At 40.8% G+C, this 27,762-nt stretch overlaps 1 protein-coding gene across 1 annotated transcript in view; it reads left to right on the top strand.

The window, feature by feature from the left end:
* Positions 1-27,762, top strand: part of tenm1 (teneurin transmembrane protein 1) — a 166,236-nt gene that overhangs the window by 23,012 nt on the left and 115,462 nt on the right. Inside the window, exons 3-4 of the mRNA XM_061286297.1 lie at positions 18,684-18,927; positions 24,448-24,686. Coding sequence (XP_061142281.1) covers positions 18,684-18,927; positions 24,448-24,686 — 483 coding nt within the window. The remainder of the gene's footprint in view (positions 1-18,683; positions 18,928-24,447; positions 24,687-27,762) is intronic.

Below are 27,762 nucleotides of genomic sequence, written 5' to 3'. Positions count from 1 at the left end.
CCATGTGTACCAATACTTTTGCATATATAGACTTTTACGTTACCACTTAAAAGTCCTGTCTGCTTCTGGTTCCAAATTCCCATCACGATAATTATTGCAAAAAACAATCCTTAAGATTTTTAACTTTTTATTTTATGTTTATTTTATTGAATGTCATGAACAATATGTACAAGGAAATAAAATAATTTATCACATTTTTCGAAGAGCTTTTCTGGACACTCAGACACTTTATAGTGGATACTAGGGTTGTAAATCGCGGGTTTTGTCACGATACGATATCATATCGATACAAAGGACCACGATACGATATTTGCCGATATCTTAAAGCCTGCTGCGATTCATTCACGATATATCACGATATAGTGCTCTACAATCGATATTTTTTTATTTTTAAATAAAAAATATAGAACAATATCCTGATTTATAACAATTCATACGCAAAATCAACAAGGTACTGCAAACTCTTTATTTAGGAAATTACAAGAGTATTGTAGTATACAAAGTGCTTATTTTAACACTGAACTTTGATGTCGTCTTTTTTCTTTAAATATAAATATAGAGATTTGTGGTCCCTGAATATTTGATCACCGAATGGCAGGATTTGCAAACTGCACGTGTCTTGTCCTTTGAGCCATCTTTTCTTTGGAATCCAAAGTGCTTCCAAACGAATGACTTGAAGCTTAAAGGGGAGCAAATTTCCTCGTCTTTTTAGACACTAGCCATAGCACCAGCCCAGGAGCCGCGTACTAGTTGTCGACTCCCCTTTCACGTGCCTGCTCTGCTCTGCTCACAACACAACGCCGCGCACTGCTCCCGGAAAGCGGAAGCGAGCAACAATGAACTGGATTTCAAAATAAAGTCGCGTCTAAAACGCGGCGATATAATTAGATGTTTACGTTTAGCATCGATGCCAATAAATCGTAGAGCATTATATCGATTATTCTTTACACCCCTAGTGGATACAGTATTCATTCACACTCTGGTGATGGTAAATGCCCTTCTGTAGCCCCAGCTGTCCAGGGGAAGGTTCCGGCATATACCAGTGATTAGCACTTCAGGCAACGTGTGTAAAGTGTCTTGCCTAAGGACACAACGACCCATGACACAGACAGCAGGATTTGAACAGCCGGCCCTCTAGTTACTGAAATACCTGCTCTGCCGCCTGATTCACGGCCGCCGCGTTACTGTTAATGTAGCTGCATTATAAAGGAAGGGATTATGCACCTCAGAATACAAGGTCACAATGCATAGACATCTCTGTCCAATATAATCTAATACAATAACGTTGAATACAATGAGTGTATTGAAACATTTAAGCAACACATAGTTGCCTAGCAAAGGACATAAATCTCCTGGCAACGCTGTGGCTAAGTCCTGGGATTTCACTAAACTCATGATGGTCAAGGTTGTGTGTCATAATCAAGTGTATGAATACAATCATTCAACTACTTTGTAACACTCTCTATCTAAAAATTGAGAATGTTCATGCTTGTTGGTCCGCTAAGAGCTGCAAGGAGTCTGTCGTTTCACATGAAAAGTAGCCTAGCATTGGTGTTTTAATGGATTTAGTCCTCACCGGACAGAAAAAGATATATTTATGTATAGAACAGAGATGGAAGCCAAACTTGCTTGTGGCTTCACCCCATATTAGCTTCTACATAGTTGCGTGAATGCATACAAACGAGGCATTGTCAGGCCATGCTGTGTTTCCAACAATGCATTTCCATTAACTGGCCACAATTTCTCCATGCACGGTACCCAAACATGCAAACAATAGATACACAATTGCGATTGATCAATTTATACGAGTTTGTCAAGAAAAAAATATCAGTCACATTTTATTCAAATGGGCACACTTAAAAAGAAACCTCCTTGAACTTGTTTCCACCCCACTTATCCAGCTGGTATGCCTGGGTTTGCTCACTTAAGCGAATCTGAAACGCCACCAAATACATGTTTCTGTCACGAGCCGCATGTCAGCTTTTTTTCCACATTCACAAGGAAAATGGGGAAAGAACGGATAATTCCAACAGTAGGAATCAGTCCAGGAGATTCTTAAATGTTTTACTGCCTTAATGGGCCTCCAGAAATAGATGGAGTGCTAATGTCCTCTGACTCTAGAAATAGGGGGCAGAATGTGTCCGTGTGTAGTTGTGTGCAAGTCCAATAGTGTGTGTGGCTGCTCATGTGTGTGATTCAAATGGGTTTAAGTGAAGGATTCTCGCATGCAAATGAAGCCACTTAAATCTGGGACCCTTTTCCCCTCTATCTCAAAGGACACCCTATTCTCTATTTAGAGCAACACTTTGACATCAGCTGGATGGAGTCAAGGCCCAGTGGGCTTTGGTCTTGAGTGGCAAACTATAGACTTTGAGATTTGCCTTATACGTGTATGCAATATCCCACATCCTTTCAAATATCCACAAATCTTCAACAAGCTCTTTTCAGAGACACACAGTCAAGATTAACCATCGCCCAGAATGAAGAAACACTCTGTATTGTGGGATTCCTGGTATTTGGAGCTTCCTGATAGCATTTGCCGCTTTAGAACATTTAACCATCGCTCAGCATGGTTCCTGTTCTCCAGACAGACTCTGATTATCGATCCCTGCGCTCGCTGTATTCTTAGACAATCCATACAAAATGAATTAGCAGCAGAGAGAGCTACAATGTCCTCTGCAGCTTATCATATTATGGCCACAAAGAGAGGTATTTGTAAAAAAGCAACCTATTTTCAAGGGTAGTGTGAATGGGCTTTCTTGGAAAATGGTACTACCATCTGAAATAATGGGTTGCAAAGCCAAAGTGCGTTAGCAGATGATTCAGGTTCATCTAAAAACTTTGTGGCCTCAAGCGCGTGTTTGCAGATATATGTAAACATAAGCACACAAAGTTTTCGCTCGAGCCATCAGGTGTAAGATAGGAGAGAAGGACTGACTGATTGTGGAGTGGGACAATCAAAGACTGATGCTAATCAGAGCTCTCAGGCCTGCCAGTATAGTAAGATGGTTGGAATATACAATGACGCCTTAAACATTGCCCAATGCCTGACTGATGTGATTGCTCGCTATGGAGCAGAGGATAGAAATCAGCCCTGAGCTATCTGGAAGGGCTTTGGGGAGTTTGTTTGGGAGAGTGATGGAGGAACCTCATCAAATAAAATTTGGATTTATTTGTAGCTCCATCATGGGAAACAAAAGTGTTCATTAATTACCACTGCCACCAAGGCTATATTTTCATCTGTGTGGATTTATTTGTTTGTTTGGAGACATATAAGGGACTGACTGAATACAATGCAAAGATCCAACACAACCAAATTGTGCATGTAAATGTGCCATATTGTTGGAATCCACATGACAAATGTTAAAGGTCATATTTCAGTTTTTTTCCCCCCTCTCCTTTTATTGAGTTTTCCATTTGTGTCTGTGTGTAAAATGAAAAACAAGAGCGTGTTTACAAGAGCAATAACTCGAATTCTGACAAATCCTCAGCGTGAGCTCGCGTGTGCAAGCTACATTTTCCTGTATACTTGATAGTCGGTTGTTCAGTCTTCTGACAGACGGATTCATTAAATCATGCCGCAGTGGTAACCTGCCATGACAGGACGCCATTGCCTCCTCGGAATTCCTCGATCAGAGTCTCTCATGCGCTTAACGAGAAAGTAAACACGCTAAATTGTCTGTTGAAGGAGAAACGAAGAGGCTGTCTCAATTCAGCATGTCATGAGTGATGTCCACTGAAGTTTGTTAAACACAAGGTTTAACACTGTGTTTTGTTTTGTCTTTATCAATAGAAACATGATGCCACTGATCAACATTACACAACACATTTATTTTGAATGTAATACAGGAAGAAAACAATGGTAATAATTTTGCATAGAGATACTGGACTCCATGTACATTGAGAAATATTGAAGGTACAAATATTAAGTAGCTGATTGGATTTGTCATAGTCACTGTGAATGTATATTTTGGCTATAAATGATTTGCCACACAAACAGTGGTCTTTAATGCAGAAGTCAAGTAACAAAATTATGGAGTGGGTTTTCCTTATAGTCTTGCATTTAAATGTTTTTACAAAGTTGCACTGACTTTCCAAAGTGTCTTTCAAGTACCAGTAAAAAAAAAAGAGAAATAAAAAAGAAATCGACTTTCCCGAAGGTCAATCTGGTAGTTCTGGAAATGTATCGTCATTATATTGTTAAAAACTGGGATTTTCTACTACATAGAAGAAAATAGCCCATAACCACAAATCATTGTAAAGGCTTTGCTTGTCTTCAGTGGTATCAAATCGGACGTATTGGGGGCATTTCCGGAACCATACTTATATTATTGATATTAATATTTTAGTTGTCATGTTTCTGGGTTTTTCATTAAAAAATAGAAATGAACCATTTTAAACCTCACAGTGGCAATGTTTTTCTTGTGGAAAGGGTATGCAATAATGAATGCATCTCTTAGAAAAATGGCATCTGTTTGTTCTTATGAATCTGCCTGCAGATAGAGGCAGAGTTTGTCGGGGAGCTGCTTGCATTGAAAACACACAGTGGATGTTAAAGAGGTGTTAAATTTTTGGGATGAATTGTGCGTGTGCCTCGCATGGCTATTTTAGGATGAAGACCTGCGTGTTGTGTTGGTGTATAGGATTTGTGCTTGACAGGTTTGTGTTTTAATTAGAGAGACAGGAGTGTGTCCTTGGGCTAGCGCAGAAGGTCAGGAGAAGCTGGTAGTCCTGCGACAAGGCTGGCAAGCCTGCTAAACACCCATTACTCAGATGTGTAGTTGCACTTAAAAGTGCACGCGCACTTTCACACCCAGGCACGCATGCATCCTTGTCTTGGCTCTCTTCCTGTTGGCCACTGATACCACGGTAAACGTCTCCATGTGTTCCGAGCCCATCCCTCAATACCGAAAGCAAAATTACACCTGGCACTACTACAGGGAGATGAAGAAAGGCAGGTGAGAGCCATTTGAGAATAAGGTTAGGGGAATTGAAAGGAGAAAAGGTTGAGAGGAAAGAGGGAGGAGGAATCTGACATTTTGTACGTGCCTGGCCAACAGAAAATTCCACTTGAGTATGGCATCTCTCTTTAATTCCGTGCTGCTGGCTCCAGCCTTGCCTTGACCCAAAGCCTACGTCCGACACCTATTTCCATACACCTTGCTGTACTTGCACAACCTTTCGTTGGTCACTTTTGTTCTCATTTCCCTGCATCAGCCTTCCCATTTTCATATGTCTGCCATATGACCTCTGGCTTTCATCCAGCCGTCTCTCACCATGCTTGTATTCCTTTCCATATCACAGACCCTCACCTATGCCACATCACACCCAACTTTGGCCCGCTCCCCCTTTGATTATGCTGTCTAAATTGCCCTTAACCTCATACCTGTATTTGCAAAAGTCTCTCCCTCCCTCCATGGCTAATCTCCTCCTCTGCCCTCCCCACACACTGCCAGTGTGACTAGCCTAGGCCCCAGCCGATGATGGAACTCATAAAGCCTCCCAGATGAGATGATAGCTAATGGCTGTTGAATAATGCATAGCAGCCAGGATTTAGAAAGCCCAGTCTATTAGCCTGACCAAATACTCTGGGCTTTTATTAAAGACCAACACTTACAATTACAAACTACATTAAAGCTGGGGTCTCATCCCCCTCTCCTAAATTCTGCCCCATACTCCTCATCTCTATGGTCGTCACTCAGGCTATATATATATTAGTTTTTGTTATGTTTTAAGGGTTTATTGCCAACAGCCAACTGACCGTCTCGAAGGGGTCGCTAATGGTCTTTCTGTATTTTTTTCTTCTTACACGGTTGTGTCAAGGGTTAGTGGTCTTTTAACTATCTGTTGTAGCCACAGAAAGGAATGCATGAGGTGGAGGAGATTATCACACTTTCCCAGCGGGTGACTGGTACAAAAATGAAGATAACAACCTTCATGGTTGTTAGTGTTTCTCACTTCTTTTTTTCATTGTGGAAGTTGTGTGTCTAAGTATTCAGTCATGAATACAGTAGGGTACATTAAAAAGGAGTATGGATTTACATATGTATTAAAAATGTACAAAGTAGAAAATTATATGTATTACATTTCTTTGAGAACATTGGTATGTTTTTTTTCCGTATGAATGATTAATTGAGTAGGATGAGTACCGTAATTTTCGGACTACAAGTCGCTCCGGAGTACAAGTCGCATCAGCCATAAAATGCCCAAAAATGTGAAAAAAAACAGATATAAGTCGCTCCGGAGTATAAGTCGCATTTTGGGGGGCAATTTATTTGACAAAATCCAACATGTAAACAACCGCCGCGCCACGCCGCGTCGCGCTGCTGACATCACTTGAAATTCAAATTACAGTAATCCCTTGCTACATCAAACATTTTGGGAAATATTTGAAAAAAAACACATATAAGTCGCTCCTTATTATAAGTCGCCCCCCCACCCAAACTATGAAAAATAACGTGACTTATAGTCCGAAAATTACGGTACGTTTTATTTAGATAGTTATCCATATTCCTTTAAAGGGATCATGTTGCCATTTTGCATTAACCAACAATACTACGACATCTACTTCATTTTAGTTGAATTTGCGCATGCACAGTTTGTGGTTAGCTAGTATTCTGCTGTAATAGTTATTTGTTTTAAAGCCATCACCAATTAGGTCCACCACCTGAGATAAGTTTAATTTTGTCTTCATAAAACACAAGAATGTTTGAAATAACACTTCTCAAATCAAAATGACGAAGCGATCTTTTATTAGAAAAAAACAATGGTCTACGTTCAGTGGAAAACTTGATTCCAGATTTAGGGGAAAACTTTAATAAGTGTTGATGAGTACGCCGGCGGGATGGCTTCGTGCAGCGGTAGGGACCAGCGTGACTTAGCAACAGACGTCCTTCTCATTTGGCCGGTGCTGACTCGCGCCTTGGCCTCACAGTGGCGACCCCTGTGAGAGGTCCGCTCCCTTGTGCCTGCCCCATGGTGACGACGCCCACCATCTGCATCTGTCGACTGAGTACCCAGGACACTGCCCACACATTTGCCTGTTATGACGAATCACAACCACGGTCCATTGCCTCATACCTTTTTCCGCGAATTGCCTGCTGAACTGCCTTTATGCTGGTTCTTGGACCCTGTGGAGGCTTTTTTTGTGTGTTTTGAAGTTTTCTTCTGGGTATTTAGGGGCAGGGGGGCGCTGTGTGGCGGGCCTCTGAGTCTGTGTCTAAGTCTATGGTATTTTGGCCTCTCACCAGCAGGCTTGCAGTTCGTTCTTTTTTCCTTTGTTACAGCGTATTTTCTTTGTTGTTTTGCCTTTGATGACTTGTATCTTGTTGCACTTATTGGTTTCCTTTGAGACGCCGTTGTGAGTGGCAGCTTTTTCTCTGAGCCTAATTTTACCAACCAACCAACCAACCAACCAGCCAACCAAACGGCTGGTAAATGGCTGCCTAAACATTATTTTACCTGGCTATGTACGTGCTATGGAAGTGCAGACTCTCTCTGGTTAATAGTTTACGTGCAATGGAAGTGCAGACTCTCTCTCGTTAATAGTTCATTGACCTGTCTTTTAGTTTTGAATTTGCCAGACAAGGTTTCATACAACAATTCTCTATGTGCACACTTTTGATGTTTGTAATGTTAAGTCATTGGTTGGAACAACAATTTTATATGTTGAGTTTTATTCCCTTTGATGAGCCAGCAATCACTGGATCAATGAGCTTTCTTCTTTTGCAATTTTGCAAAGTCTTTTTTTAATGGCTTAGCCTTGATATGTTTTTAAGGAAAGAAGATAAATATTAGTAAGGTAGAACCCATTAGATTGCTGCTAGATGGTTTGACGCAGCAAATTACCAACTTTTAACCTCTCCCTATATTAAGAATAACCTTAAATCAAGTGTACAAGATGAAACTGGTATAAGCTGTCTTCCAAAGTCAGTTAACGCAACCATGGCAAGCCAATGATGACAATGACCAATCTAATGTAGCGCTGGTTAAGTTAGGCGAGCTTTGCATGGCGCCTGCACAGACATGATCACTGTCATACCACAAATGGGGTTTTATAATCTCGACTGTATATTATTGAGAAATATAATTAAAATGTCGCCAGTGTTGTCATCCATGAGTGAACTTAGCACATCTTCTCTTGATCAGAGGCGCCACCCTGAGTATTTTGGATTTTTTGTTTTGCAGTTTATACCGTGGATGCAGTTCATAAAACCGCCCACTAGGGCTGCTCGCTGAAGGATAAAATCATAATGACGATTATTTTGTTCAATATTGAAATCACGATTATTTACACGATCATGTTTTTGAAATTAGAAAAGCATTATTTGAACAGGTTTGGAACAGTATTTATTGAACATGTTAAAAAATAAACACTCTCTTAATTATGGCCTGGATCTCCACTCTTTACACACGCGGGGGCGTAGCGGTTGTGTTGCGCATTGCGCGTCTCAGAACGGAAACACCAACTACTTTTTCCTCTATTATATGAATTTTGTGATCGTCTGGAACCAAAATGGTAATCAGGATTAAAATTTGTTTAATTGACTAGCCCTACGACCTACACATTTTTTTATTTTTTATTATCTTGACTTGGAACCGGCACGGTATTGGGGCACTTGCCAGGAGTAAAAGGCATACAGGCCAGGAGAAAGTTCCACTGGTGGTCCCAAAAACATAAATACACATGCATGTGAGTGTCAGATGCTCCAAGAAAATAAATGCTCTTTGTTGCGCCGCATACACCTTTGCGGTCTGCCCAGTCCTGCTGATGATTATTTGGTCTGACCTCTCACATTCCCTTCTGGCATGCTACTCGCTCAATGGCAAGCACAATATATAGTCATGCGTGAATGTCACCGACCTTTCAAATAATCCTTTTGTTTGAAATCACATACTTTGAAGCTTAATGTCAAATCAAATGTGTTTTAAAGCACAATTCACAACTTTTAATACAGAGTGGTACATTTGAATGTCAATGCGCAGTTTTTACTCTACATGCAATAATTATACAGTGCAGTACTATATTTTTGAAAGCAACAAGCAGCTTTCTTCTCGGAACTTATTTTAGCCATAAGCTGTTTTTTTTCCCAATAAAAGTATGAAATTCAGGCACAGCACGTGGATCAAATAAGAAAATGAAATATTAACTTCACAGCTTAACCGTGAAAAATAACACTCCTGCCAACCAACCTGGGCGATGTCTTCTCACCAGTCTGTGCATGAAATACTAAAGAAGGAAATACACCTTAAGTCTACCGAATGTTTCAGCATCTTATTGTACCATATTTATCGTCGACATGCATTTTTTTTTATAATCATCATTTTCAAACATATGAATTGATGCTTGTTTGAATGACTAATCTTCCCACCATGTGCATACAGGGAAATGACAAAAACTATGATATACATACATGTGTGGACAGAGGATGTTTTTGTGTTAAGAGCAGACAGCAGCATATAATTGCGATAATCATAGTACCATCAAACAACATGTACATTCTGAATGCATTTCCGACACAAAAAACAAACCATTAAAGTGAGGGCGTGAGTGTGCCTGTGCGTGAGTGTGTAAAAACGTAGGCCCATATTGAGACAGCAAAGGACTTTGGTAACGGTATTCCTCTGTCTCTCTGGAGACACTCGAGGTGCAGAGGGCAACGGCAGTCTGATGCGGGGCATCTGTTCCCACATTTGTTAGGCTTCACCCGGTGTATGTGATTTAAAGATGTTGGGCAGGGTAGAGGAAGTGGGACAACGGTGGGCAAAAGTGTGTGTGGGCTTGCGTTGTGATTGGTGTGATAGGTGCGGTTGGTGGAGTGGAACGGCAAGGTGTTATTGCAATAGAGGGCAAGTGCGGAGTTGTCATTGGACTGTGTTAAAGCTGACCCAGGGCGTCGGCTGCATTCACCTCATTGACCGCAAGATGGCTACCAGGCGAGTCTGCAGGTGGTACTCAAGATACGACATCTCTTTCTGTGTACACCCGACTATCTTTTATCGTTGCTCCACGTCTGTGTAGGTCTCTATTACATATTTAGTCTGTTTTTGGGCCGTCCTCACGTCCTCCCGCATTCATAAAATCCTGCCTTTTATTCCACAATGTTCTCTAAATGCTTCAATTTACATACTGTAATCTCAGTGGGCACGTAATATCCATAATGTATGCTGTAATAAGCATGAAGTTGGCCTCTGATGCCCGGTTAAGATAGGAAGAGGAATGTGTTCATCAGACTCATTTATAGCAGTGGCTAGTAAAGAGCAGGACCCCATCACAGATGACCTTTTTCTCCTTCAGTGGAGACTCACTGATCCACGTTTAACATGGTAGCTGAGGGCAAGTGATGGAAATCTGGAGGTGATTTGAGGTAAATTATGGGTGTTGGTCCTCATGTCGAATGTGGTGCTGTTGATTTGATGGGAATTATTGACAAGAGGAACATCATATGGAGATGGTGTTTCTAGTGTGCCAACATTGATACGGAAAGCTTATAGTGCTCTGATTTATGACTACTGTGGAGAATTGAGTGCTTCATAAAGATTTGCCGCCGCCTGAGATTGAGTAATCAGTGAAGTGATCTGACTTTGGTGGATTACATTTCCAACGAACTGTAACGTCAGTTTCAATGGCGTGACTTTGTCAGAGAATGCGCACCGAAGGAGTTATAGTCCAACTCTGGCCCTTTGTCAAGGTCATATGGATTAGAAATGATTGGGTTTCCAATACTCTACTAGCGAGCTCCGCGTGATGAATCATCACTCCATTCCAAATCGACACCAATTAAGAAGGTTTTGTTTATTCTGCTCTGGGACACGCTGTGGCTGTTCGCTTGGAACAAACACGCTCACCCCTTTCTCTCTTCACAAGCGACACTTTGGTATTTACAGGGATTAGCACACTGTGCCTCTGTGGTTTTGTGTGTTTCCATCTGCATGCTTCCTTATGCACTGTGGGGCTAGTATTTGTTTCAGGCCCAATGATTTGCCTTGTATCCACACACTCGTGCACGTCAGTGTTTGCCCGTGTGTGATGTTGGCATGTGCGTGCCAACAGTCATGTCACTCACTGTTTACTCTGTAGTCCTGCTCTGTTTGTGCCGGTAGTTTCATGTCCAAAAGGCATGCTGTATGAAATGTGTGGTTGTGTAGCACAGTGCCAGACCACTGAATTCATTTGCATTCATTCCACTGCCTGTCTTTCCTCTGAACCCATTCTAATTACCATCTCTCTCGCTCTCTCGGTGTCTCTCTCTTTCTCCATCTCTCTCTTTCTCCAACTCTCTCTCTTTCTCGCCTACTCTCTCTCTCTCTCTCTCTTGTGCGCTCTCTTATTGCTGGTGATGCATCTGTCAAGATTCTCTTCTCTCTTTTTAGCTGGAAGAAATCTCTTCATATTAGTTTGTTTGCTGTCAAGTCCAGCTGCTTTCTACAGTTTTAGTGTTGGGAGCCACAAAAAATATAGTTGTGCATGTGAGTGAAAGCAATAATCCTTCATACTCTTTGTGTGTTTGTTGTGATTGCTTTGGGGTTGAGGGAGATGTAGCGTGTGTTCAACGGAGAGCAGAGGGAAGGAAGTGAGACCATCGTGAAGTGTAGAAAATATGAACGTTAACAAATCACTACAGTGGTCATGGCGATTCTTCAACTATTGAGTCTCAACAATTTGCAATTTCAATTTGCATTTTCCTCTTAATCTTGATGCAAATCATTGCAACTAAACATGTTTTTCTATGCGTGGGTTGTGTACAGCAGTCTGTCATCTAAGTTTCTAATTGATTTAAAATGCTTGTTCATTATTAAATGTTGGCAGGTTCTGTGTTTCAGCAAGCTTTCCGATAATATAAACCTTTTGAAAATAGGACAAAGATTATGTAAATTATGACGGTTCGGGGCCATCTCTAAAAATATATATGTATTTTTTTTAACCCTCGCAACTTCAGCACTTTGGCTGAGATGCATCATTAGTAAATGAGGACCATCATCTTTAAAGATAAAGTTTTGTACAGCTCTTTTTTTGTTAAATTGTACCTAATCGTGACATGCTTGCTGCAAGCAAAACTATTCATTCTGGGTGTATTCACAACACAGGAATTTACATGGCAAGATTATTTAATTTTCTTCAATATTTTTAAGTGTGTTTGCTGTCTATTTACTGTAAATATGTAAGTGAATGCGTTGTGGAAGTAGAGGCACTTTAAATTAATAAGAAATAGAAAAAACTCGTTTGGTTCTGTAAAATATGGTACGGTAATTACATTTTGTTGATCATTAAAATAGTACATCAATATGAATGTGTTTCCGGAGAAGTAATTTGGGAAATGTGGGCCCCTACAGTGAACCGTTTGAGTGATGCTAAGCTTCTCACTTTAGAACTCTGCCGCTCCACTCTCAAGGCTTCAACGCTTTCTCCAGGGAAAAGCTAGTTTCAGAATCACCTGAAGCCTAAACATGATTGTGGGCTTGTTTTTGAAGATGGGGTTACAAACAAGTAATTACACAAATGCATGCACGCGCACGCGCACGCACACACACATACGCATGCACGTACGCACGCACACACACACAAATGCAGCCATAGAATTTGATACGGAAAAGCCAGATGACGCATGACTGCTAATTATCATGCTCTGTATGAAAAGCAATTGGGGGAGAGAGGAAGGAGCTGTGTGCCCTCAGTTTCTTTCTTTGAATTTTCTGGTTTTAATTGGACTATATGAGTGTGTCACTTTGGTAAATGGAGTTCCTGCCGTTTGTGTCTGCAGAAATGAATCAATGGCTGTTTTTATTCTAATTGCTCCCTCTAAGACACATGTCATCAATACAATTATCAGTGTTTCTGCCAGCACTGTTATTACCAATGTTTTCATCTTCATTGTTGTTATTGTTATCACCGCCAGTGTTGTCAGTAAAGTCATCTTCGGCAATTCCTTTTTCGCCATGATCATTAGCAATATTACTCCCCGTTATCTTGCAAACATTATTATTTTTATCGATATCATTATTGTCCCTGCCAGCCTCATCAGCAACAATGAAATGAGCCATGGTAGAAGTTACAATGTCTGATGAGATAAAGCAGACAAATTATAACAGACAAAACAATGGATCAGTGAAAATAAGATGATTTCTCAAGCTGGAAAGGGAAGACAAAAGACAGCCACATTAAATTCGAGTAGTTTGACCTTTTTGCGATGATATTTATTTTATCCAAGCATAGGAGTGGAATGAACTATGTGGCTATTTAATGCGAGTTGATTAAGAAGCGAGATAGATTCAAATTGACATTTTCAAACTTTTGTTTTTTTTAGTTGGGTGGGTGATGCTTTTACTTGGATAGTTTGAATTCCTTTGATACAGAGGAAGGGGTCATATTTTCAAGTTCTGGCTCTATGTATTTTGACAAACTTTTCTGTAGTGCGAAACAAACTGCACAATTTTAATGAATACACAGTTCGAGTGCAGATTTAGGTCCACCTACTCTGAAGCACGCCTTATATGCCTAAATACCTGCTGTTAGGACACCCACCCCCAATAAATTCCTGGGTATTAAAATCCTTCAGTTCATATATTTAGGTCCCGTATAAAATCTAAAGCTGATAGTCGGTGGGAAATATCTCATGAGCGACTTTCCGGCGTCCCGCTTCTGGAGGGTAAGTCCCAGAGGAACCTCAGGGCTCAAGATACTCCACATTGTCACGGATGTCTTCAGAAGCTGTAATGGTCCCTCCCCCGGCCTCAACTCACAGAGTTGACTTGATGTTTCTGAACTCCAGGCTAACTGAAGAAATGTTTTGTGCCCCCCTGGCCTACAGTGAGTGACTTAAACGGGTTACAACTGGAGCAGCACAGCTTGTGGTTGGTGTGTCTTTGTCTTGAAGCAACAAATTGCAAGACTGTGTTTGAACACAATGGTTGAGATTGGATGTGATGAGTTAGATTTGTACATGGGTCTTTGAGTGTGGGGATACAATGGTGCCTCGGCTAAGACTTCTAAACCATCTTGTGAATTGCACCTCCTGTGCCACCCGACTCACTGAGATTATTCTTTGCCTTCATGGCTATTTTACTCTTTGTGGTTTTTCCATTGCTATATGTTTTGTTACAGCTGTAGCTTTTGTTAAATGCATTAATTTATAATGGCATTTTATGAAAACTGAGCGACATATATTGGATGATGTGACTATTTTGGTTCAGATACCTTATTGCTGAGAAAGTCTACCTCATAATTCTGAGATCCCTGATTAAAATTGTGGCTCCATCCTGTGTGCAGTTTGAAAGTCCTCCCCATGCTTGTGTAGGTTTTCCCTAGATACTCTGGCTTTCCTCCATACTCCCAAAATATGCATGTTATGTTCATCAAAGACTATATTGTCCATAGTTGTGAAAGACCAGTCCAGGGTGTAGTCTGCCTTTCGCCCGATGTCAGCTGGGATAGGCTCCAGCCCCCCATGCAACCCTGAACAGGATAAGCGGTGATGAAAATGGAAGAATGGTTGACGTGAAAGTTAGTATGTCAAGGTGGCTAATAGTTGGGTGGATTGCATTCCTTTATTCCTGTGCCATGCCTCTATCTCAAAGAGCTGGGATATGCTACATGTCATCTGTGACTCTAATGAGGAGAAATGGTATTAAGTTATGGACATCACTTGACTATTCCCATTTACGCAGCCACATTGGCAGTAAAATAGCGCCAGTGCGCCAATGACTAACAGTGGAGCATAGCGATAACACTTGTGTTTGGTCGGCAAGATATACACCCCCCACCCCCTTTTTTCCCTTAAATATAATAATAAAAATCTGAGCCAGGATGGGGAAGCGCCCGTGGCGGCCTACTTCACGCTGGAGACATGTCTTTAATCGTCAATTAATCGTAAAGAAGCATACAATCGAGTTACATCACCGTGATTAAACTCGTGTAGTAATTGACTCACCTGATACAAAGTGATCGCTTCACAGGCAGTAAGTGCCACTATGAGAAGAATCCCATTTTGACGACTCGTTCTTGGCCCTTTTTAATGGCTGCTTGTTTTGCTTGTGAGTGGACTGCTCGTCACTTCTTTTGTCCCAGTTGCTATCGCACCCCGGTTGTCGACCATTTTCAAAGTGTGGCTTTGCATTTATTCAAAGGAGCTTTATTACATTTGGCATAGTGCATTGCCGGATGCATGCTATTTATATTAGATTCATATACAGTCTAGTCCAAAATGATTCATACCCAGGGTATATGAATACTTTCGGGCTTGACTACAAAATTGCATTAAATGTTCTTTTAATGTAGTAGTGCAGTCTAAAATTGTTCTGTTGCTTTCTTTTAAGTAGGCCCCATTTGGGAAGTTCACATGGTCGAGAAAAAAATTGAACTTTCTTTTTCACCCACAATCTTTTTACCTTTGATGAAACAGCACCTCTCAATTATAAAACAAACGCATTTCGTGTCATTTCAGCAGCTCCAAACAAATAGTCTTCAGCTCATGATTAGCCTTTTCAATCCACAAATTTGATTAGGCGAAAACACAAGTTACCCGAGCATGAAAAAGAAGGTCCACATACTACAACTTGGCATTAGGTTATAATTCATCACAAAACTGTTAGGCGTACTAAAAATACGAAATTGTGTGTGGGTGTTAAATGTGCATCACTGCAGATGGCCATGGGCAATACTATGGAGGAGGGCTGTTTAGTGAAACTGTACTGCATGTGTCAGTGAAAGCATGAAATAAACACGTGAAATGAGTAATGGTTTGTCACAACTAATGAAAAGAGTGTTTCATTATATCAGTACGCAAAGAATGGAGGCATAAATACATCAAAGACAAATTAGCCTTGATGAAAAACCAGTAAGCAGTCATTGAAAGATGACAAAACTCATTGTTTGGTCTAACATTATGATGACAGAAATCACAAAGATTTTGTAGACACATTAATGTGAAATGCACTAATATGTACAGGGGTAGTAAATGCCATCATAACTGTGTCTATCATTCTTGCTAAAGCCAGACATTTGGCCTCATAACAATCAGTGTCACAGAAACGTTTTTCAACCTTTGAGAGTCAGTGGGTTGTGGTATGTGTTGGTATTTTTTTTACCCATGCAGTTAGAAACGGATGGTTTGATCCACTGGGGTTGTGAACACAGCCAACATTCTTACACTTACCGTATTTTCCGCACTATAAGGCGCACTGGATTATAAGGCGCACCTTCAATGAATGGCCCATTTTAAAACTTTGTCCATATATAAGATATATACATTTGGCCCTGCGGGCCGAACTTTGGACACGCCTGCTGTAGTGGCTCAATATTGGTCCATATATAAGGCGCACCTGATTATAAGGCGCACTGTTGGCTTTTGAGAAAATTAGAGGTTTTTAGGTGCACCTTGTAGTGCGGAAAATACGGTATACGTGGTTGCAGCAGGCGTAATGATTAGTCCTAACCGTAAACCACCAAATTCTCAGATGGCCCAAGGTTTGTCAAAGGAAACGTCATTAGTACGCCTGATGTGAATAAGCAGTATGTTTATAAAGTTTAAACCTTTAAGAGTTATTTGTTTTAGTTGCAACAACTTCCAGAGCCGCTGATGTGTACTGGAACTGGACGTAGAGCGCAAACCTCCGCAAAGGTCGAGCGACAGTGAGCGACTTATTGCGCTTGTGTAGTTATTTGATATAGTCTACTTCCTGGTTTGTAAAGGAGGATAAACAGCTGGGGGTATTAAGATTTTGTGGAACGAACATCTACATCGAGCCCAGTGACAAAGGAAAGAGAATTCTAGTCCTTGCGCATTTATAAATGTATAAATTCTATATCCCCAAAAAATAAAATCCATGTTCTGCATGTTTCGCTAATTAAATCTGTCCCACTATTTACTTGTTGCTTTGTCAAAAGGTCAATGAGAATCTCACTAAAACAGCAAGCACATTGCATCCTGTGACTTTTTCGTCGGGCTGTAATTTTAATTATGGACCATGATTGGATGATTATTTTGCTTGTTGCATTCATTATGGACACTTCAAAGTGCTCCTTTTTGCTTTTTTTTAAAGAAATGTAGTGGTAAAATTGTTGCTCCTGCAGCGTATAATTTTGCCTACAATCGTGAATAGTAGGCGGCTCGGTGGGGCACTTGGGTAGCACGTCCGCCTCGCAGTTAAGAGGGTGCGGGTTCAAGTCCACCTCCGGCCCTCCCTGTGTGGAGTTTGCATGTTCTCCCCGGGCCCGCGTGGGTTTTCTCCGGGCACTCCGGTTTCCTCCCACATCCCAAAAACATGCTTGGTAGGCTGATTGAGCACTCCAAATTGTCCCTAGGTGTGAGTGCGGTTGCAAATGGTTGTTTGTCTCTGTGTGCCCTGCGATTGGCTGGCGACCGGTTCAGGGTGTCCCCCGCCTACTGCCCGATGATGGCTGGGATAGGCTCCAGCACGCCCGCGACCCCCGTGGGGACTAAGCGGTACAGAAAATGGATGGATGGATGGAATCGTGAATAGTCAAAAGCATATCAAGAATATTTATTTTTATTCATCTGTTGTAAAAGATATTCTGTTGCTCTTGAATCACTCATAAATGTTCAAACCTTTGTTAAAGCTCTAGTATGTGCTCTACAAGTGAAATGCTTGAATTTAATCTCACTCCACTCCTCCTTCCCTGCAACATCTAGCTCCTACCCGAGCTCACTAACACGCTTGCACGTTGGGACGTCAAGGTTGGCTGCTACATTGCTGGCATCATTTATTCAAGACGGAGCATTGCCAAAAGTGAAATGTTACTGGTTTGATGTGGTATTATTTTTGGACGTCAAATCAATTTAAAGAAATGAGTGTCAAACAATTGACCCAAAGTGATGATTGATGATAGTTCTCACATACGTCTGTCAAGATTCGTGTAGTATTTGCACAGCACACTAGTATGAAAGGCAGAGCACTCGGATGTCAGCATGTCAGCATCTTGGCCATTTTTGAGTCTGTTCGCTTAAACAATTTCAGCCGGTTTGGGACAAATCTTTCATTCATTTTCAATGTTCTTGCACAGAGTTGGCTTATGCGGATAAATGTTCAGTGTTTAATTGCTGTGCTCATGGAACCATAAAACAACCATATGGCAGGGGATGTCCCCCTAAACACTGAAAAGAGTCTTGGGGCAGTTGATGTGCTTTCATGAAGAAATAGCAACACATATGCAGTTGCTTTCACACATGACACACAAGCAAACGGGTTCTATCGGAAGCATGGAAACACAAACCAAACATTGAGTTATTAAATATCTGTCATTAGTGTGAAAACAAAGTGTGAAAACACAATGAGGCAACAGGAAGGAGGATGTGAAGGAATTATACCATAAAATGATAGATTGAAAGAGCTCCAGCTAGACCTCGAGGTTAGCAGTGTGAGCGGGTTACAGCTGGCTAGCTCATTTCGCAGAGCTACATATCTCATAATAAACATCATATGGGTAGTTTGGGCTGGCGGGTAAGGATTAAGTCAGAGCTATGCGCTCTTAAAAGACTCAGTGCTGCGGACAGCCCAGTATCTATTTATAGGGAGGCTGGGAATGTATCAAAGCAAGCATGAAAGGAGGCAATGGAATTTGATTTATATCAGTCAAAACACTTTCAGCTTACCTTATCTCACTTGCAATTTTTGGAACTTGTCGCTGATAAGTTTTTGTTTACACCCGCCCTACCTCTTTTCTCCAGAATTACCCAGCAGTCCAGGTGGTCAATTCACATTTCGACCATTACCGCCACCTCCTCCACCGCCCCATGCCTGCACCTGCGCGCGCCCGGCACCCTACACCCAAGTCAGTCTTCAGAGGAAGACCATGCCGACGAGATGTCAGGCCAACCAGGGCGCCCAGGGGGCAGAAAGCAGTGCATGCACGGAGCAGGCCCAGCTTCATGACAGCTGGGTGCTGAACAGCAACATTCCCTTAGAGACCAGGTAGGAAAATGCAACAAATTATTATCACTGTTTGATTTCGACCTGAAAAGGAAATGGGAAAACACAGCACGCATGTGCTCAGATTTAGGATTTTCTTCCAAAACGCTTTCAGCCCAAACTTGTGGAATAATCTATTGGTTTCCCACAAATGATTATCATTACATTAAAGTATTTAAATAGGAATTGGCAAACGTTCCGAAATTCTGTGGAGAGCAATTAAGGACAAGATTAGAAGTTTATTTGGATGTTTTAAATTCGCACAAAAAAGCAGGCTCCACTCAACCCTCACGGGTAATATTACACGTCTTTGCACACCATCAAAGCCATCGTGAATCTCTCAGGTTTTTTCCACTGGATTTTCTCACCGCACCTCCCGAAATCCACCAGGGGACCGTTATGAGTTAAGACGTCACAAAACAAAATCCGCCATTGAGCACAAATCCTCTTTTTGGGAACCTATTGAAATTCCACCTTCAGTTGTGGCACCTGAAAAGATATTGTACCGTCTAATACGCTCAGACACTAGTCACTGGAATTTCATCCCATCAAACGGAATAAAGTATTTCCCGGCTGCATTAGTAATAATTGATCAGAGAATTATTTCACAGATTCTCATTTTTGAGGCTGATTTTGAGAAGAAGCAGAAAGGTGCAAAAGAATATGTTTGCATGTTTAATGAGACCTCAATGTGGCGGCTGAATTCTGTTATTATGGTGATGAGTTTGGCAGGCTGCCATGCCAGAAGAAGTGGTTTTAATGACTTATGCATAAGACCATAATTAGATCTTATCTCATCTAAGGGAAAGGATACAAAAAAGAATCATGTGACAATTAAAATTAATCTTCAGCCCCGATGACAGTGTAATATGTTCTTCAAGGAAGTGCACGATAAGGTAATACCCACAGGTCACAATATCATGGGTTATGATTTGAATGTATAGTATTTAAGTAAGTATGTAATTGATATGGTTTGGGGGGCAGTGTTGGACTTTGCTGTGGTGAAGAACGACTGCATCACACTGAGGAATTAAATCTAGAATTGCAATTTTGAATTAGTATGACACTTTGTAATCAATGATGTCCCAATGGCAAGTGTAATTGTTAGCCATCAGTAAGCCTATAGATTCACTAGACTAATACTGTTTTTAGGCATAGAGAAAAGTTATTTTTGAGTAAATTTCTTACTACTTTAATGATGCACAGGAGTTATCTTTTGCTTTTTCAAGACCATTGGTTAAATCTTGCTATCAAATCATTTTTGCAATTGCAATTTAAAGAAAACAACCCAGAAAAGCAAACAAAACAGTCATTAAGCACCAAACTTGCCAAGAGAGTGAATGCTGTCCGAATTTTAAAGGGTTACCGTATCTTCCGCACCATAAGGCGCTTCGGGTTAAAAGGCGCAGACTCAATTCCGGGGGCATTTCTGTATTTAATCCACACATAGGACGCACCGCATTACAGAGCGCATGCATGCCATGGTGTAAAAAAAAAAAAAGAAAAAAAATGTCACAGAAGCAAGTTCAGGAGTTCAGTTGTATTTTATTCTACTATTTAGTCATTATTGTATTGTACGCACATTAATCAAGATTAATGTGCAAATCCATTAAAGTCCTCATCTTTTGTATCCAAATTAAACAGTTGGGCAAGTTTGCCATTAAACATGACAAGTTCCCTGTTGTCATTGTCTCGTTATTTTTCTGCAATGATCTCAGCAGACGGCAAATGGACCACTTCGGCTGCCCAACAACATGCTTGACCTAAATTAACGGAATAAAGAACCCCTTCGGCTGCCCAAAAACATGCCTTTCTAAAAAAAAGAAAAATCAATTTTCCATACACCGCACTTTCGATGAACATGATTCCCAAATTCTGAACACCAAATTCTGCGTAAAATTGAGATTTTGGTGTACATTTGACAGATACCCCTGCCTTTTGCCTTCTTTCTTATCATCAAAATATGATACGCCCATCTTTTGTACTGTTTTTGCATGGGTCTACCTTGTGCACAGCCCTAGGGGCGTCAGCTTCAGCCTCCCGAAGAGCAAGGACTCTCATTTACTTCCAGACTCTGGGGAAATCTGCTTCCCAATATGAATTTCCAGCTCCCTGAGCATCACCCGTAGATGTCTGAAACGATCAAACAGAGTGAACTAGGAAGATCGGGAAACATTTTAAAAGTAACACCCACAAAGATTTGAAGTACACGTGGGTTTGCAAACAGAATATCATCAGATGGAGCCTAGTTTTGAGGTAATTCTTTCTTGGAAAACAAACGAGAGGGCAGATGTGGATCTCAGTTCGCCATCGACCCAGCAGCATTGAAATGTCCACCTGCATCTGTCATCTTTTTATGTATGCTTGTTTTCTGCAGGCTGTGTGGTGCTGTATGTCCCCCAAGTTTATCTCCTTTTAGATTTGAACTAGCATTGACCCGTTGTTTGTGCAGCCTCTGTGTCCCCCATCTGACTCCCACCCTTCAGCTGATGCTGGATGGGTGGATGAGCAGAGGAACGGAGGTAGACATTGAAGGATGATTGTCATCTGTCTTGAGTTAAACTGCCATGGGGCCACATGAGTTAGACAAACCGAGCATGAGAAACACAAAGACTGAGAAGATAAACAAGAGAACACTAATCCTTCAGAAAAATCTGGTGTAATACCAGATTTTTAAATTTAAATGGATAAAGACTGTGCGACAGCACTATAATAGCACTTAATTTAAATGTATGTCATTTGTTTGACTGTCTAAATGTTATTTCGTCACAGGAAATTAATCAAAAACACCAACTTTTCTTATCTAATTATTTCTCAAGCAATTCTGTTTTTTTGTATTGAAACAACCATTCTTTCATGTCACAACTCCACAAGAGTGGGCACACAAGAGGGGTCAAAGAACAGATATGCAGTATTTACATAACTTGTAAAACATGCAAAATACAATTACATTTCACTGAAGATAAAAAAAAAAAAAACTTCCTCTTGAATAGTTAGAACTTAGTTCACATTCAAATTTGAGCCAATCAAGTAAGAGGATGGTGCTCTGCAAAGGCTGCTTATAGTTCCTATTTGCCTGCCAGGGTCCACTTTTTTAAATTGGATAACATGTATTCATGTGTCCTCTGCACATCTTACAGTCTTTCCCTCCATTATGGAAACACAATAGAGTCAGTGAAAATATTAAATGCTCTTAATTTTATTACGTTTATGTTCATCTGCCATCTAAAACGTTATTTCTGTTTAAAAAAATGGAGTGGGTGTCTATCTAATCCAGTCCTTAACTGAGTCCTCATTTTGAAGTCCCCAAAAGATTGGGTAACTGAGTGTGATCTTGGTTGATGGGCTTTTTCATTCCTTTTTTTCAAACTTTCACAATTACAAAGAGGGTTCTCAGTTCTTTCATTATCTGAATGTGTTCGCATCTAACAAGTAAAAAAATCAAGTAAAAAAAAACAACAACAGTTCATTGCAAGCTGTTCTTAGCTGGAAAACATTAAACACATTTAAAAAAAAAAAAGTTTGCCCCCCCCAAAAAAAACGGAACACACACAAGCATTGTTGTGCAATTCTAGGTGGATTAATTTTCCATCAGCTGTTTTATAAAATAAATGAAATACTCCCACATATCTGCCCTTGCTAGGTTAAAAACACTATCGAGGCTGCCTTTTCTTATATTCTTTAGTCACATCCGTTTTCATCCTTTTCTTTTTTTACAGTTCACATCTTCCATTTTCTCAGTTTATGCCTGAATGGAAAAAGCCGACAGACAACTACTCTATTCAGAAACATCAAATAATAATATTATTATTATTATTATTAGCAACAAATAATAATACAGCTTTTGGTTAAAAATTTGAATGCAGGTAATCGTAAACTATTTCATACTGAAGCTACTCATGTTTTTCTGGTAGAACTGAATATACAATATGACCGGAATCTCAATCCTGGGAGACTACATTTCTTTACGTTAGTTTTTAAGATGCAAATTTGCTGCAATATTAATGCTAATTTATGAGATGACTTTGATTAAAAGAGCACATACATACATATGGGCACAAAGACGTACATTATAAATGATTCAGAGATCTCATCATGAGGCCTGATGCGCAGTAGGACTGAATTTTTAGCTCTTCACTTGGACGTGTGCCTTTTAAATGAGTCAAGTCTTCTCCAGACTGAGAAAGCAGTCAAGGCTGATATGCATATTTAAACTCTGATAAAAACACTTGCTACCTGAGAAAACTATGCATTTGCATTAGTTTCATGTTACAATCTCATTGGTCTCAGAAGTGGCATAGAATTTAAGGAACATAGATTATGCAAACCAACAGCAACTCACAAATAAGGTTGCAATGCTAATGCTTTTTAACATGCAATGTAGCAAATCTTGGTAATGGTTTTTGTCTATATTGCTGTAGAGCAATATAAATGTTATTTTTTTTGGTTAGTAATCGTGGCGATATGAATTCTACTTACTGCGCTGTATTTACTGATTTTTGAGAAACAATTTTAGTAAAATGTACGTCTTCATTCAGCTATCTTAATTAGCTGCCTAGGAAGATTTGATTAAAAAAATATGTCAGGGACCGTTGCTATTTAGGCAGTTAAGAACTTTACGCAACAACTTCTGTATTCAAGATAAAAACAACGACCAGAGGTCAATTAAAGATTTAAAAAGTAGTAGTAGTTGAAGAGAGTCAATGAAAGAGTACTGCTTTATATTTTGTGTGGACACATAAGGATTGCCAGAGGTGTTACTAGTATGTAATCTTTGGGTAGTATTTGGTTGGGCAACAGCAAAAATGTTGTTTTTCCTAAATAGGGTAGGTAAACAAGCCGTGATTTAATTTTGAGGACAGGGGTGGGAGAGAATACAATTACAGCATCCAATTTCAGTAATTTCGTTACTACATGTTAGCCTTCGGTAAAATCATTTTATACCTGACAAGCCTACTCCAGTGACCAGCAACAAATCTGCTACCGGTAGCCTGAAGCTGGCTAATTACCAACGTTAAATCATCAAGTGAGCTGGTAACGTAAAAGAAACACGCAGCCTTCAAAATGTAAAAGCACAACAGTGAAACTTTACAAGGCAACTTGTAAGAACCAGCCAAAAGATAGATATTAAGGTATTAACAATTTTATTTAAATTGCTGAACGCAACCAGCTTCAAACAGGTTTAGATGTTCACTTGACCTCATCTGTACCGAGTTATGAAATTCTCGTGGTTTGCTTATGTAAAGGAGCAGCACTAAGAACGGCCACACCTTTTTTTGATGCCCAATGACAGAAAGTTATGAACGCTCCAAAAAAAAAAACAAGAAATAACAGAGTTTTTATTGGATGAGCAGATGGTTCTTCAGGGTGGGCACGTCTTATCTCTGGGTGGGCAAAGCCCACCCGTAGATACCCGACACTTGCCATGGAACGTGTCATCTAAGCGAAGCGGTTTCATCTACAGAGAGCGTATTTTTAACATTCAATCATTTGATATAAATGTATTTTATTTCTCCATTTTAGACACTTCCTGTTCAAGCAAGGCTCAGGCTCATCAGCCCTGCTTTCAGGTGCAGGACAGGGTTACCCCTTGACCTCTGGGACAGTGTACTCGCCTCCGCCCAGGCCCCTGCCCCGCAGCAGTGTGACCAGACCACTGTTTACTTTCAACAAGCCTCATCGCTGCTGCAACTGGAAGTGCACAGCATTATCTGCATCACTTCTTACACTTACCTTGGCTCTGCTGCTTACATACGTCATTGGTGAGTTACATTTCTGCATGACATTCCTATATAAGTGTTTTTTTTTTTTTTTACATTATCTGTATCAAAAGATTCTCTGCCTCTGTTGAAAGGTTTCATTGAAACTCTGAGCAGAAATAGTATTTGGAGCAATAATTGTTTTTTTTTTATTTTGAGCTCACTCTTGAATCAAATTACCCTATTTTTTTAACTTATTTGATAAAAAAAAAAAAAAACTGTTAAAAGGACCTTCTGATGATTGATGATGAGTATGAGAATGAGGATGATGATTAATGATTGATGGAGGATGATGAGGATGATGGATGGCAATCGTGGTTTTGGTGGGGGTTGTGAACAAAATTATTTTTGCCGAAACAATTCAAGACCATAATTACAGTGCATGTATTATTGAATAATGTTTTTACTGGCTGTAAGGATGAGAGGAAATGGGTTCTCTTGTTGTTGTTGTTGTTGTTGTTGTTGTGTGATTTATTTTATTTATGCCAATAATTTCAAGGCAAATTACCAAAGAAGCAGTTTCAATGCAAATTAAATTTGAAATATAATCGATTTAAACTACTAAAAGGCAAATATACAACCAGAATGGTGTTGTAATAAGCTGTGCAAAATAGATTTAACCACAGAAAGTAATGTATTCCAAATCTGTGGGAAATTCTGAATTGCATCTGAGTCAGTGGACCAAAACACACAAAACTGGCAATTATTCTTTGATGAATAGACACACGAATTCAGTAAAATGTGACTCCAACTCTCTCTCTCCCTCTTTCTTTCTCCATTTTCTCTGTTTTTCTCTCTCTCTCTCTTTCCCTCCCTCTCTCTCTCCTTGTCGCTGACTCTCGATCCCATTTTACCCTTTGACCCTATGCTTTTAAGATTAATTCCACCCACATTCCACATTCAATCAAACACACCTGGTGGTGCCCCCCCATTGGAGCCATCATTTTAATATGCTGGAGGCAGTTGTGTGTCCCAGTGACCCGAGGAGCTAAGATGTCTGGTGGTTTATGCTTCTGGCAGGGTCACCCATTGTGAACAGATCGTATTTGAGGGGATGGCTCAAAACATTCCGATGATGAGGAAAAAATATTGGAAGATGTTTTTTTCCCGGACACCGGTCACCGGTCTGGAGCCAGGCCTGAAGGTGGGGCTCCAAGGCAAGCTGTTAGACAGTCCTGCACCCATAGGGCCTGGCCTAACTCGACCTGAAATGACAATGTGCGTGCCCGTTCTCATGTGCTCACCAGCTGTGAGAGGGGCTGTAGGGTTTGGCTACAATGTGAACCCTTAACAACGACGTTGGCAGTCTAATCCAAGCCGGCAGAAGATGGCTCTAGGGAAGTGAAATGCCACTACTCTGGTAGGCAAACAGCCCGAGCTGTGTGTGAGGTGGAAACTTCTGACGAGACATAGTCTGGCTCTGGAACCAGTCATCTTGAGACAGAGTAGAAACTCTTGGACTCTGGCGTTGCCCATTGGAGCTAACACACCAACACACCTAGACCCATCTCTTCATCCGAGTCCAAGACATATAACCGCATATTTTTAGGGTCTGCAGAGTCCCGCCAGGAGTTTAAAGTCCCACCCAATGCTCCCTCAAAACGCCGCGCGTGTGCAAACGTGCACTCCTTTCACCATCTGAGCGCACATGTTGGCGTGCACACATACATTTCCACTAAAAGTTAAATCTACAAACAGAACCCCAAACCATTCCCACTTCGAGCTCTGGGTTGGGACCAACAGAACAAGATCCTGGATACAAGCGGCTGAAATTTGTTTCCTTGGCGGCATTTCTGGGCTCTGCCTAGGGCATAGAGTAAGAGGCTTGTCATCTTGGGGGACTGAAAGTCGAGCCACTGCACCTTTACAATAAGAGAGGAGCTGAGGTAACTCTGGCTTCTTGTTAGGATGTGCCTTGAAAACGTCCCTGTTGAGGTACTCGGGTATTTCCCACTTATCTGGGGGTTGAGGGGGCAGGAAAGAACATGCTTTGTTCTCCTGACCCACTTCATCCAATTTCTCCAGGTAGCACCTCAATGTGTTCCCAGGCTAGCCGGGATGGTCACCCCAGCATGTAATGTCCTCCATGAAGTTTCTTGCCGGTGGAACATGTCATGAAGACTCATCTCATGAAGACTCAAGACTCTCATCAAGAGGGGAGGGGGCCCAGGAGGCTTTCCCAGAAGATGACTGAGTCACCTCATTTGGCTCCTCTTGATGTGCAGGAGCAGTAGCTGTACTTTGAGCCCCTCCTGGATGAGGTAGATTCCAGAGCGCAACAGAATCTTATGTCCATAAAGGTTATGAGTATGATCACAGTAGCATGCAGTAGTACGTACAATGTGGAATGCCAAAGTTACATTGGCAGAGACCAATCCTCACTAAAAACAAATTTGACTTACTGCCAGCGAATGACACCGGTTTTAGAGGGACCAGAGGGACACCTTTGACAAATAGTCTACAAACACATGCACAATGGTTGGGTGAACTTCCATGCATGCTACTGGATTCTTTTGAGGGTATAGTGCTGATCCATTTTTCCTTCGCCAAGATGATAACACAGTATGCCTGCTGGAACTCAAGTTTTACTTCCTGATTGGTCTTCCTCTCCAAAACTCACAAATATATTTTACTATGGAAGGGAAAGAGTGCTAACCTCCAATGGTTGCAACACACTACGACTACTCACAGTCCACATGATTTTGCACGTGTCAGCCAAAACGGCCATACATCATTGTAACATGTTTAGGTCTACCAGGCCTTACTGGCATTCTCACACCAACACTCTCTTCACCTGAGTGGCCAAGACATACAGACATACAAGTCTGATAATACCACCGCAAAAATGATAATCAAACTGCAACCTACAGTGTTCTGGTGGCAAAGGCAAGTATGGATACCCTTATGTTTGAACATGGTATTAATTATTGACTATATCTGTGGTGCCCACAAAGTCCAATAACAAAACACCATTTGGGTTCAGATGAAATGTGACATTCTTTTTAATCTGGCCCTCTCAGGGCTCATTGCCATTGCCCCCCAAGAATAACGGAATATCCACCGTTACTGCTCTCCAGTA

Source organism: Syngnathus typhle, linkage group LG1 (assembly GCF_033458585.1).
Source record: "Syngnathus typhle isolate RoL2023-S1 ecotype Sweden linkage group LG1, RoL_Styp_1.0, whole genome shotgun sequence".
NCBI lineage: Eukaryota > Metazoa > Chordata > Actinopteri > Syngnathiformes > Syngnathidae > Syngnathus > Syngnathus typhle.
This window is presented reverse-complemented; position numbering and strand designations above follow the sequence as displayed.